Source organism: Saccostrea cucullata, unplaced genomic scaffold, assembly GCF_032062105.1.
Source record: "Saccostrea cucullata isolate Sc308-1 unplaced genomic scaffold, CSIRO_AGI_Scuc_v1 ctg6856, whole genome shotgun sequence".
In the NCBI taxonomy this organism is placed as follows: domain Eukaryota; kingdom Metazoa; phylum Mollusca; class Bivalvia; order Ostreida; family Ostreidae; genus Saccostrea; species Saccostrea cuccullata.
The window spans coordinates 27276-42076 of NW_026932075.1; the positions used below are offsets into that span (position 1 = coordinate 27276).

The 14801-nt window shown below is 32.9% G+C and overlaps 1 protein-coding gene across 1 annotated transcript; it reads right to left on the reverse strand.

The window, feature by feature from the left end:
* Positions 1-7251: 7251 nt before the first annotated feature.
* LOC134234426 (fibroleukin-like) lies at positions 7252-11410 on the reverse strand. The gene is made up of 6 exons (XM_062716486.1): positions 11404-11410; positions 11088-11224; positions 10844-10940; positions 10158-10325; positions 7812-7865; positions 7252-7496 (listed from the first exon to the last, which is right to left on the reverse strand). Exons 1-6 carry the CDS (start codon positions 11408-11410, stop codon positions 7252-7254), a joined length of 708 nt encoding a protein of 235 aa, XP_062572470.1.
* Positions 11411-14801: the final 3391 nt, after the last annotated feature.

Sequence of the window (14801 nt, forward strand, 5' to 3'; positions counted from 1 at the left end):
TCGATTTTCACTTACGACAATGTGTCGATCTTACGACCACTTTCGTGAATAGCTCGTAACTTTTATCTTAGGATTATCGTAAGTTCAAGTCGTAGTCGTAAACGTACGATTTTTTGTGAATAGATGTCCTGGAAACTAAGATTTATTGTGCCTCTATTTAAAGGTTGAGAATGTAAACAATGAGGGTATAAATTGTAAGTTTAATCATACATTAATTTGTACAGTACATTTATCTATGTTTTGATATCGTGTTATGAATTATAATTGATACTATTAGTGTGTAGAGCGACGGACAATAATATCTTTATTACGAACTTGTTTCCAAGCTCTGGGAGATTGGATACAATAAGAGAGCGTCTTCATTTGACGGGCAATTAAAATTTTTTACGATGTGTTGTTCTCGAACTTTGACACGTCCAATCAGACTTTGTGCAAAGCTGCAGCCATCTAAGTAACTGAAGAATGTGCAAGATGCACCATGTTAATGTAAACAGAGGACATTGCCGTAACCAATAATGAGATGGAAGACAGAGCTTCACCGAGGGGCGGACAACATTAATATTAATGAAGTGACACTCTAACTAATTGCTTTTACCAAATATGTGAACCCTTTGATGCAGCTTCTTGACCAAAATTGTGCGCACTGAGTATCAATAGCTTTTAACATCTTAGCTCCAAGACGAACCATGAAAGCTTCCTCCATCTTGGCTCCGAGACGAACTATGAGAGCTTTCATTATTTTGGCTCCGAGATCTTTGTAATTGAACTTTATGTACCATTGTTTGTTATCTTTGCTGTGATTTTATAATAAAACTATAAACTTACAAAAGTCTTCTTAATCCAAACACATTGGCTGATTGTGTTATACGAAAAACCGAAAACATCATGTGCTAGCTATCGGCCTGTTGCTGTATTTTAATGCTACCTGAAACCGTCCACGGTAGCTCAGTCGGTAGAACGCTCGCACCTTGATCGGGAGGTCGTGAGTTCGTATCTCGGCCGCGACTGACCCAGTCGATAAAATGGGTAGCAACTGTTCTTTTGTCATGCGCTCGGCACTTTGAAGTGAAAATTTCGGTTTCTTCGGATGAGTGCAGAGTAATGATCATAATTTTAAGAAGCCGTTCACCGGCATACGGTGACGTCTCCTTATGAGTGAAGATTTCTCGAGAGGGACGTTAAACAATATACAATCAATCAATCATGCTTCCTGAAAATCTTTGTAAATGTATTACATAAAAGAATTCGAGATCATAGTATCACTCCTGACCATTTCCCCTGCAAACAACAGGGAATGAATGAACAAGTTCCATGTCCTTGAAGGTCCACCTATATGCAATTCCGGACAAGATAAAACAAATGATGCATTGTTCCTTATTCTTTTTGGATGAGATTCAAAGTTAGCAACAGTTTTTTTCTGAATCAACAAACCTTGTTTAATGGACTTTTGAGCTGGAATTCTGTTCGTTATCTCCATACATGTCACTGTAGCATTATATAGTTTCTTCTCAAACACAACCTGGCCTTACTTCTACAAGATCTTATTTGTTTGGACTATCCATGTAAAATATACGATAAATGTTCATAGAACTTTCACGGAATTCCAGAATGAGGTGAATATTACATATTCTATTGATCGATAATGCCCCAACACATACCTGAATTAACGGGATTTTTAATGTCAAATGTTTCATATCAAAAGAGATTTTCTCAGTTACACTAACCATGCTTAGGTCGAAAAAACGTCATGATCGACTTTGCGCCCCCTGGACATACCATTGCTTACATAAAAGTGAAGAACATTACTAATTTATTTAAACATGATTTTTGGATTATCTATAGATAGAAAAGATGACGCTACATATCTTTTTGTTTTATTCATTTATGATCCTTCAACTGGCGTCGGAATTTCATACATATTATGGATTCTGTTGAAAATTACGCCAGACGATGGGCTAGATATGAAAAAGAAGACATTGACACCTTGTCAGAATGGATTAAATGTATCAGATCCATGTTAAAGTCACGTATTAAAAGATTGAGGGGCAAAATGAAAACCATCTATCCTTCTGTGTTCAATAAACCAGAAGTGAAGAAAGAATTAGATAGATTACACGATCAGTACGTACTGGTTCCTGCCGACAAAGCAGGTAACAACATTTTCTTCGTTTGTAAGGCTCATTGTATAAATTGCATTCTAGAAGAACTTGGATTTAATTCTGCAAGTGGTAATCCTACTTATACATATACTTCTCTTTGTAAGGAAGAAATTCTTCAAAATCACCTGTCAGTTTTGAATACTTTTAATATTCCACAGAGCCAAAATGAATTTGAACTACTTTATATATATTGGATTCCGAAACTTCATAAGAATCCTTACAAACAAAGATACATTGCAGGTTCCAGTAAATGTTCAACCAAGCCTCTTTCGTTACTTCTCACTAAAATATTGACAGTAGTGAAGGAAAAACTTCAAGAGTACTGTACAACTATATATTCAAGAAGTGGTGTAAATCAGACTTAAAAATTCTGCAGAACTTTTGGACAATTTGAAATCACAAGACTTTTCAAAAATCAACAGCATAAAAACTTACGACTTTTCAACTTTATACACGACAATTCCCAACGACAATTTAAAATCCAGGCTTTTTGATATTATTGACAGCTGCTTCTTCAACACACATAAGTACTCTGAAGTTGACATCAAGAAGATGCTTGAGTTTCTAACTGACAATATCTATGTGGTTTTTGGAGACCAGGTATTCCAACAATCTATTTGAATTCCCATGGGTACAAATTGCGCTCCGTTATTAGCAGACTTATTTTTATATTCATATGAAGCAGAATTTATGCAAAATCTTTAACGTGAAAAGAAGAAAACACTTGCTGTGGCCGTTAACTCGACATTTAGATATATCGATGACGTATTGTCAATTAATAATGATAATTTCCATTCCTACGTCGACGCGATATATCCTGGTGAGCTTGAGATAAAAGATACCACAGAGTCCGACACTTCTGCTTCATACTTGGATATTTTACTTGAAAAAGACACTAATGGTAATCTAACAACCAAGCTAAATGATAAACGTGATGACTTTAACTTTTGTATTGTCAACTTCCCTTACTTATGCAGCAATATACCTTCATCACCTGCATACGGAGTATATATATCTCAGTTGATTCGATACGCAAGAACATGCTCTACGTATGAACAATTTCTAAAAAGAGGTAAATTATTGACAAGCAAGTTGATGACACAAGAATATCAACAGTCTCATTTAAAGTCATCATTTCGTAAATTCTAAGGTCGATACAATGACCTTGTCAGCAAATACAATTTATCATTGAATGAAATGCTGACTGACGTTTTTCATACCAATTGTTAGTCCATTATTTATACACTGAATTGACCACGGGTTTTTCCGTTATTTCCTGATTATGACAACGAGCACACGGCGGGTGTGACCGGTTGGCAGGGGATGCTCACTCCTCCATGGCACCTGATCCCATTTCTGATGTTTCGGAGGTCCGTGTTTGCTCTGCTCTTATTTTGTATATTTGTTTAATGGACGTTGAGATTGAATACTGTTCGTTATTTCCATATCCTTCTTGAGGCGAATGTAAGTTTATGATGCCAGTTTATAGCAGATACGAGCAGATACCCGCTCGTATTGTAAAAAACAGTACGCCAGTTAGTTGCTATGAAAAATCAATAAACTTGACATACGTGCATCTTAATTTTGGACAGTAAAAATGACTTTCAATAAAAAAGGAAACTAATATTCTGTTTTTGAAAATTTGTTTTAATCTCTGTGCATTTTTAATTTGCTTATTTAGTTTCCTTTTAAAATTTCCCAGCAGACAAACGATATATAATTCATTGACTTTCTCACATCCAAGAATCCGGGGCAGATATATTTTATTCTGACGGTCGGTCCGTCTGTCAGTTTGTTTGTGATTTTTTTCTGATGTAATTGTAAGTTGGTAAATAGGTTAACGCTGACTATAACGTTTGATTAGTTTCAGCTATGGCTTTTCATATTTCACAGGTGTATATGATATAAAAAGACCTTTCCTTGGGTTGAAATATTTTCTTTTGATATTTGATCTTCATTTTCAAATTTGAGCCTGGGTCAAATGAGCTATGGCTGTCGTATTTCACCCGTGTATTCCATGTTTAAGAACTTTTTCCTTGGGTACAAGTATTTTTTTACATTTTGACTTTGGTCTCGAAGTTTGACTAACTTTGCGAAATTTTCAAAATTTTAATCTCAGTCCATAGCTATTGAACAGTTAAGTCAAGGGATATCAGATACCTCATGCTCATTTATTGACAAAACATTCTATTGAGTACCAGCTGAAATGACCTTTAATCTTGAACTTATGGATATGATCTAATTTAAAAAAGTTATCTTTGGCCGTATCTTCTAAATCGTTCGTGCTAGGAATTTACTATTCTACAGGCTTATTTCTTGTGGTAAGAGCTTCTCTTGAATACCAAATAATTTTTATTTGATTTACTTGGACCCGAAACTTTGACCTTCTTTTGAAACTTTGGTCAGGACTCTTGAGTGGCTGATTCTGTGATTCTTTTAAATTTCACCTGTGTATTCTTCGCGAAATTCCTTTGGGCATCATTTATATTGACACCTTGACCATGTCCAGTTTGACTTACTTTGAAAATATCTACTTTTGATCATAATTAATGAACTGTTGCTGCTTTTATAGCTATCATTTTTCGAAGGTGGACTCATTGAAATTTCATTTCTTTGTCATTTCTTTTGGTAAGAAAAATAATTTTCTTTTGACCGACAATATTCATCATAAGCTGCATTACGAGAGTATTATGTTTCACAAACATAGCGTAAATAGGACTTTTGTTAGGAGCACAAACACATGTTGAATTTTTATCATTAGCTCCCTAAACCTTTTTCATATTTATTTAACTACAAATTCCAAGTTGTAGTCCATAACTTTTTTGGATATATATAAACCATAGTCTTCACATCTCATAAGATAACTTGAATTGTCTTAAACATAAATCGATATTAAGTTGTGTTATTATTTAAGCATTCAATCATTCTTCTAAAAGATGTAGTCTCATAATTGCAAAGGGAGTTGCAAACATATTGATTAAGGTTAGCTCGCTAAGTTTTATTTGCAAAGACAGTTGCAGATATAAGATAACATCTTTCAGAAAACAATGAATCAGTGCTAATATTTTTTACCTTTGTCCTTGTCTTTTGTTTTGAATTATTATTATTTAGAAATACTTGAATTATCTCTAGTGTAAATAAAAAATTGAAATTTTTATTCTCTTATATAGCAATGCTTACACATTGTAACCTTTTGACCCCCAACGTGTGTTATGGTGTTTTGATATAAAAAAAAAAAGACAATAAAAATAACAGTATCGATCTACGGTCTACGATGACGTATTTTGTGAATTCAAGGGCGGAAACATCTATTTTTTAAATGATTATCTGAGGCAATGACAAGAAGCCCAGGGGCCACATCGCTCACCTGAGCAATTGGCTTGGACAAAGCACATATCAGATCAGAACTGAAAGTTTACTGGGGCGGGGGTTGAATTTTAATCCCCCCAGGGGGTCATGATTTGAACAAAATAGGTTATATACTACGTGAGGATGATTCCCTATAAGTATCACTAAGCATGGCTTTGAAGTACTTGAAAAAAAGATTTTAAAAGGTTCCTTATTCCTATGAAAAACCTTTATCGGCCATTTGGCCCCACCTTACTCCCGGGGGTCATGATTTGAACAAACTTGAATCTACACTACCTGAGGATGATGCCACATGAGTTTCATCTTTCCTGGCCCAGTGGTTCTTGAGAAGAAGGTTTTTAAAGATTGTTCCTATATATTCCTATGTAAAACTTTGATCAGCCATTTTGGCCCCACCCTACCCCCGGGGGTCATGATTTGAACAAACTTGAATCTACACTACCTAAGGATGATTCCACATGAGTTTCATCTTTCCTGGCCCCGTGGTTCTTGAGAAGATTTTTTAAAAATGCCCTTAATTTTTCTCTAATTCATAATTATCTCCCCTTAGAAAAAAGCATGGCCCTTCATTTGAACAAACTTGAATCCCCTTTACCCAAGGATACTTTGTAGCAAGTTTGGTTGAAATTTGCCCGTGGTTCTTGAGAAGAAGATGAAAATGTGAAAAGTTTACAACAACGACAACGACAGACAACGGACAAATTTTGATCAGAAAAGCTCACTTGAGCCTTTGGCTCAGGTGAGCTAAAAAATATTGATCTTCCAAAAATATATTTTTTTAATTTAAGATAATAATCTAGAATCATTTCGTTACTTGCCACACTTAAAATTCAAGCAATCTAAATTTATTTATGGTTTAATTAGATTTGTTGAAAGAAATATTTAGTTCGTCTCACTTCAACTATTTAGCTTATCTTCTCCATAATATTAAAAATAATAATTTCAATTTCGGCAGTTTTAAGTAGATTAAAGGATAATAAATGTTCTTCCATTTAAAATACTGCATGGGGTAATATTTTTAGAGAAAAGTGTAATCTTACATGTAGTGTACTACAAAATATTACTATCAAATATACCTATGTTTTTTATAAACTTCTTAACATCTTTATTAAAAGGAAACTTGTCCTAATCGACATGCACGGGAAAGGAGATTACAAATGTATTTGTCGGAATAAAAAAAGGTGTAATATTGCAGCGTATAAAGATCATTGACATAAGTATAAATGGGAAATGAAATTAAATGGCTGAAATCACAGTAAAGCGTTTTGCACTTGTGTCGGATTAAACAGGTTCCACTATAAGAGGCTTAACAATAAAGTAATATTCATCCTAATTTTTCGTCCAGACATCTTCATTTATCAGTGTTTGTAAATAACAACGAAATATTTCTTATTTCAAATTTATTACAACACATATAAAGTACATCACTTACTGAATGCTTTCAGTATTGCTTTATAGAACAGTTCAACAACCCTTCCTTTACTGAAAACATCTTTGTTTTCATGTTTGTTACTTGATGTTAAATATTAAAAAAAATAATTTAAAATAGTCTATTGAGGGTTTGCATAATCCATGAATGAGCTTTCATCTGTTAAAAAAATCAAATTAATACTTCACAGATATATGTATAATAGCATATTTTTTTTTTCTATATGAAAAAAAATTATTAAATGAAATACAAAAAAAACCCAACAACTTGCTAAGACGATTTAATGAGTTTTACCTAGTATCGCTTTATCATCATGGTGGTTCCATTCACCGACGTCCCATTCTGTACTGTGGGATACCATGGGCTTTCCCAGTACTCCGGGGACCATTGAACGTTAAGGAAGGCCCAATGGCACCAGTTAAACCACCACCCTCCCCTAATGTTACTGTGAGCAGCACAGTTACCAGGGGACCAGTCGTTATCTCTGTCCGGGGTGGAGAAAAAAATCCCAGACAGATTATAGCTTAACATGCTGTCTCCTGAAATACAATACTATAACAATATAAATAGACACAACAGTTATCTCCAGTCAATCTGTCATTATCTCTGTCCGGGGTGGAGAAGAACATCCCAGACAGATTATAGCTTATCATGCTGTCTCCTGAAATACAATACTATAACAATATAAATAGACACAACAGTTATCTCCAGTCAATCTGTCATTATCTCTGTCCGGGGTGGAGAAGAACATCCCAGACAGATTATAGCTTAACATGCTGTCTCCTGAAATACAATATTATAACAACATAAATATTAGATACAACATTCATCTCCAGTCAATCTGTCGTTATCACTGTCCGGGGTGGAGAAGAACATCCCAGACAGATTATAGCTTAACATGCTGTCTCCTGAAATACAATATTTTAACAATATAAATATCAGACACAACAGTTATCTCCAGTCAATCTGTCAATATCCCTGTCTGGGATGGTGAAGAATATCGAAGACAGATCAGTCCAAGAATAACCAGTGTCTAACAAACTGTCCCCTGTAAAATCAAACAAATTACAGAGATAATGGATTTATATATTTTCAATCTAATTTTCAATCATAATACTGAGGTACTTCTAAGATAGACGACTTTAGGTGCTGGATAGGGCGATCTACTTAAGAACAAAATGCAATGCTTTGTGTAACCCATTTAGCATCCTTTCTAATGTATCAATAAACTTTGTTTGTTACACTTTAAAGTTTGACTTATAAAAGAAATGATTTTTTAAAAGGGTCACTGGAAAATGAAAATGACCTGTGAAAAAAGGATCCAGTTAAATACACCCCAAAAGTGTATTAAATGTGATTCGCAGGAAATCATTCAGAATTATAACAAGCTAAGAAATGATGTACTGTTTTCAATTATTGATTTTCATTGAAGTCTTTACAGTTAAATGAAATGTGATGCAACATAAAGTAGGCTTAATTTTCACATTGGAAATATATCGTTTCCTTTTCACCGCAAACAATTCATAGCTCGGTACAAGTTTTTCTAAAACTTAGTGTTAATACTTATGATGTAATAATTAAATGTTAACTGGTTAAACGTTGAACGGTGCTGGTATCGGTTAGTAAAACTGCTATTCGGTTGCTCGGTTATTCGGTTACTCGGATAAAAATGCATGTTATATAGTAGATAACAAAAAAATGAAATGTTAATTTGTTAATGAGCGTATACATAAACATTTCTCAAGTTTTCTTTACACTTAGACTTTATGATCTAATGTGTCACTAAAACGATCGATTTGTTTTGATTACTTTTCATTTTTAATTGATAGCTTTGATTGCCATCAGGTAATACAATTTTTTATACCCGAGTTTTAACTACCTCATTAAATAAATCAACAACACATACATGTATAGCTTGGAAATATTTCAAGAGGACATCTGATTCGATACTTGTAAAATGTAAGTTAGACAAGACAAGACTTAATGCTCATAAACTGTATAAAATAGTACAAAGAGGATATTACATAACATATTTACAATAAAGCGATAAAGCATTTGAATTGGAGTTATCTTGTGGGCTTGTGACTTCAAATTTCTAAATAATTATTCTCCTTGTTCGTGATATATACATCAGGGATCGCAAAGTAAAAGATGATGAACCGTCTTTAAAAAATAGCGTGAAACATTAATTAAATATTTAGTTTTCTTACGATGAAATTAATTGTTTGCTTACTATATCATAATTCTTTCAAGATTTTGCTTGCGAGTGTATCTTTAAGTTTATAAATAAAGTTCATTCACTCACAATATATATGTATTTTATCACTAAGGATAAGTTAAGAATAAAAAACCAATAAATGATAGATATGAATATTATCAAATTATCCGAGTAACCGGGTACTCGATCGGAAGATTGAGTGAGTACCCGATTACTAAAAATCGCCCAATTTGCCAACACTACGTAATATATTTAATAAAATGATAACCTTTTAATTTGAAAATTAAACAAGTTTAAAAAAGAAAAATTGGCATTAAATTGAGAATTTGCTGTTCTTTGAAAGAAGTGTTATTGCTGGGAAATGGTACATACGTGAGTTTTTTTTGCGTTAAAAATAAGAATATATTAATGCTATATGCGTTTAAATGCGTGACTAAGGGGAAGGCAGCCTTACAATGTCAAGGGTTTGTGATTTCTCGAACTCCACACAAATGTTGAAATCACAAACCCTTGACATTTTGAGGATGCAGGGAGAAGGAATAAAATATAAATTAGGTATTGTTAAAGTGTAAAGGTTCCAAATCATTATTTTTTTACATCAAGCTATCATGAACATGTTGTGATATCGATAACTCTCTAAAAATGTTAATCATGAAAAACTCTCAAGAAAACAGCCCGAACAACTATGGCGGATCAAAGATACCTACTGCGTATGCTAGTTACCAATAAATTTGATTTTACAGCATGATCGTCTGTGTTTTTAGAAAAAAATCAACTACCTAGCAATAACTGATAAAATGTCTTTGGAAATTGTGAATTTTACATACATGTACAAATGATATCGTGAAATTTCTAAACGATTTATTAAAACGTTATACAATATTAGAGTAAAAAAATTGTATTTTAACTTTATATACAACAACTTAATATTTGGATTTAAAGATACATGATTTTTTTAAGAAATTAAGTTGCATACACTTACCTAAAGTCCCCGTGGCAGGTCCTGCAAGAAAGAGTTGATATTTCCCTGCTTCGTCAGACACAGAGAATCGGTCGTACATTTCATACAGCGTTGTACCATTCAGGAGAGTGATGGACACATACAAGGATGAGTTGTTTTCTTTAGTTAACAGATGGATAAAGTCATTTCCTGTATTAAGATATATTTTAAATCAAGTGAAAATCCATTACAAGAGAAAAAAATACTTTAGATACAAATATTCATTTATGAAAAAGAAAATCAATTTATTTTAAGCTGTAAATATTGATGTTAAATATGTTGTCTTTCAAAGACCCTCGAGCGATTTTATCCTTTCCCTGTCCTTTTGATTTAAGATTTCAATGAAGGATATTGAGATAACGAACAGTTTTCAATATCAAAGTCCTTAAACAATACAAAATAAGAGCAAGCACGGACCTCTAAAACATCAGAGGTGGGATCAGGTGCTATGGAGGAGTGAGCATCCCCTGCCGACCGGTCACATCCGCCATGTGCTCTTTGTCATGATCGGGAAATAACGGACACGATCACAGAGAATTGTAAAATCATATTTCCAAGTTTAAAGATAATATCTTTGATACACTCCCATTCATTTATCTGTAACAATGAAGAAATGTTGTCTATTTTGAAGTGAATGAAAGTCCCTATTTGAAAGTATGTACACTTACCAACCCAGAAATCTTGTTCTGGTAAACCGAAACCATTTTTATATTCCGTCCAGTACCTGTCAAAACTGAGGGATCCGGTAACTCGTTTTTGAATTGCCTTTAAAAATAAACAGTTATAGCAATACAATTCACTTTTTTGAACAATTGTAGGAACAATGGTGTTGAATTCTACAATCTTTTAAACAACAAGAATACTGAATGTGAGTAATCTTATGTGCTTCTAAATCTGAAATGAACTACATACCGTCCATCCCCCGCCCATTGTCGTCATATCGCAGAACGCCTGGACAGAACTGGTAATGGTACAATCAGGGTAAATGTTATACACACCAGAACTTGTCTTGCTATCTTCATAAAGATCCTTACAATCTAAGGGAATAGCTGAAAAAAATTCTTGAATCATTTTTTTGCATAAATACAGGTATTAAAAGGACAGGTGTGAGATGCAAATACAGGTATTAATAGGATACGTGTGAGATTCATTAAGGTTAATTGTTGAAGATAAATTGTGTGCTTTGATGTAGTTCCAATGTAGATAACGATAAGCTCTTTCTAATTACCTGACATTATTTTGGTTTTCTAATTGTTTCAAATCTATGATTTGTTTAACATATAATTCAATCAACTTAGTAAAAATAATCCTAATACCTTGTCGGTAATTCAAACATTATTTGTATCTCTAACTGGCAGCAAGGAATTCATTTCTAAGTAAACACAGGATATGGAGATAAAAATAAGACAGTATAAACCGAGGTTTCCTGTGGTAGAAAGTGTTTGCACGAAAAAAAGATCCATCAATGCTCAGTGACCGTTAAAGTGTCTAGTATAGGCATTTGCAGCCCCGAATCGGCAAGTGGTGTTTTCTAATGTTTGTGAAAAATTGTAAAGAGGGACATTATATAACAAACAACCGAAAAAGCAAACAGACAGAAAAAATAACCATTATACATACGACGGGGAAATAGATAACAGTCATACATTCAAGGGGAAGTAAAATAATTGTACATAAAAGTGATAATCAAATAACAATTATACGTACAACATGGAAATAATAACATTTATACATACAACCGGTAAGTGAATAACTTTGATGAGAGTAGTATCTGAAGCCTTCCTCCTTAGTCATCCTAGATGAGCAAACCTTTTTGTGTGTACGACATTTCTTCGTTTGCGAGTTGAAACCAAAGATGATGCACTCTCTTTGACACTTCGCGGCGCACTCGGTCAAAGAATGAGAATTCTGTTCTCCCAAAAACTCGTACTTTGATGTTTTATCACTCAACTCCAGTTTTGCTATAAATTTCTGAGAAAAACTGGTAGCTTCGGACAACGCTACGCAGGCGACAATTGAAGTGATAATACACAGATTGCTCATTTCTTGTTTTTTTTTCTGAAGAAAAAAAATAGATATCTTTGTGAATCTGTCAAATTTTGCCGAATGGTCCTATAACTACCAATTATAAATATCAGAACCTTAATCAAGACCTGAAAAATGATTGGCTGTTACGTAATCTATATCTTACTGCTGTTTGAATATCGATTTTATTAAATTTAATATGAATTGTCAAATATGCTTACTTTAGAATTGCAATTCAATTTCACACCTCTTATGTCATGCTTTTTAAGTGTTTTTTTTTTTTTTTTTTTTTTTTTTTTTAGTAAGCCGTCTTTACAATTTTAAATTTTATGAATATTTTTTCCTCATTACCTTACGCTGAATGAAATTAAAATTCAGCTTTTTGATATGCAAGTTGAAAAAACAAACAATTTATCTGATTCTTCAAAATAGTGAGGATCAACTTTTTTTTTTTTTTTGGCTTGTAGGAAAATTTTGAAAATGCGCATAGAAACAGACAAGTTTGCGGAGTGATTTCTTTTTTCATATACCTCTGCCCCGATGGGTATACTGATATACTATTTTATGATTGAATAATTTCCATCTCTCTGATTGGCTGAGATCAAACTATGTTAGAAAATACTACATTGTATTGACTTGCACGTGACGTTCCAGGTCAATACAAGGATTTATTTCCTCTACATTGATCTATAAATAGATCGGGAAATTTGAAATTGATACAAATTGTTTTGGAAAGCTATTTAAACGACTTTGACTTTTTTTTTCATGTTAACGAAACATAAGCGTATATAAACTTTTGGGTGAGGGTGGTATTTATATTTTTGGGTATTGGTGGTACACCACCCGGTTGTTATTTTCTCTAAAAAGATAATAATAATAAAGATAAAGCGTTATTGTATTGTCCGTATAATAATTATAATGTAAAAATTGCGTAAGGAAAAAAAATTATGCACGTGCAATTTTAAAAGCGATTACTTCAGAAAACCGATAAAATTTGCCTTGTTGTCTTTGAGCAAACGGTCGACAGTGACAAGCCGATTGGGTGCAGGAAGATATTATAAAGAGCTATTTTCTTGTTCAAAATATCTGGATAAAAGCATACTACTTCATCATACTCTAACAACTTAATTTACAACCTCAAATGACGTCGGACTTTTAATTTCCGATATTGACAAGGAGCAAATGGAGGAACTGAACGGTCGGCAGGGGATGCTCACTCCTCCATGGCATTTGATTCCACCCACTGGCAGATGTTTTTGATATTCAAGTTAGCTCTGCTTCTATTCAGTTTATTGATTTATGTACTTTTGAGCTTGAATACTATTCACTATCTCCATATATTTTATTACAGTTATTACCCTCTATTAGGTTGCTGTGCACACTAAATATATGAAAATGTGAGAAAAACATCAAAAAAGATTCTCTATGGCCTTTTATTTTTTCAATATTTTAAAACATTTTTTAATTTATTTTCAATTTTAATATGCCAGAAAAGGAATCTAAGCGCCTTATATAATCAAAATTCTTAATTACAGGGTACAGACTTTTATTCAACCACATTTCAAGTTATAGACTACACTTTGTATTTAACTTGGTGGGACAGACTTTAAGACTTTAACGTTGTATTTCCTACAAATATGCATTAACTATTGCTTCCAAATTTGTTAATTACAAAAAAACTTTACATGGCCTAAATATCGAAGATCTGATACATAATTCTCCATTATGTTCCTGTTCTTCTTCCCTATAACTTAAGTCCTTCTGTAACGTTATTACAGGTGACATAAATATTGTTAATAATGAGGACATCGGATCAATAATTTTAAAAGGTCCTAAATATAAGGAACCCATCCCTAAATATTGGCCACAGAATTCCAAAACTATTATGATTCTATAAAAAATCAAAGTACTGAAAGTACTGAAAAGCGGTTAGCATGCTTTCATCGAATATGTACAGTGTACAATAACAAGAAATGCATTGAATGATGATATTAAAGTAAGCATGCATATCTTTGTCCAATGTCATCAGCAAAAAAGTAGACACACTGAATTTTGTAGTACTTAACTAAATGGTATAACCAATAACATCCCAGACTGATGTCACAAATGTTTGTTTCAAAATATCAATATTAATCTTTATTTTCTCAAAGGCACAAAATGATAATTAACAAATTGGACAAATTAAAATTCAAAAAGTTTTTTTACAACTTATACCTTGCATAGGAATTTAGCAAACTTTCAAAAATAAATCATTCATTAGATATAATTTTCAATTTGTGCTTATTGTCAAGATTTTTCATGCCTCTTTTTTCTGTGCATATTTTATATCGGCTGATTTTTAGAAAAGGATCGAATGCAGATTAAATTTTTTTCTCCAATTATTTAAAATTAATTTTAGCATTTTCAGGCTCCCATTATTTTTTTTTAAATAAAAATGTGATCGTTTAAAATCGTTTGTAATAATTAGACTGAGTACAGAATTTATCCCTGGAAACAAAGTTTTTATTATCTTTTAAATAATTTCAATTGAGAGAAAAGGAGAAGAAAACAAACGTTTCATTATGGAAGTAATCCATAACTGTACAACTTACAGATGTATTC

Bases quoted from the DNA above. Each gene is read 5' to 3' on its own strand.
- LOC134234426 (XM_062716486.1), bottom strand. The intron at 10,941-11,087 runs GTATGTAGTTCA...TTATTTTTAAAG, and splicing joins CAATGGGCGGGGGATGGACG to GCAATTCAAAAACGAGTTAC. The intron at 7,497-7,811 runs GTGATAACGACA...ATTGTATTTCAG, and splicing joins GTTCTTCTCCACCCCGGACA to GAGACAGCATGTTAAGCTAT.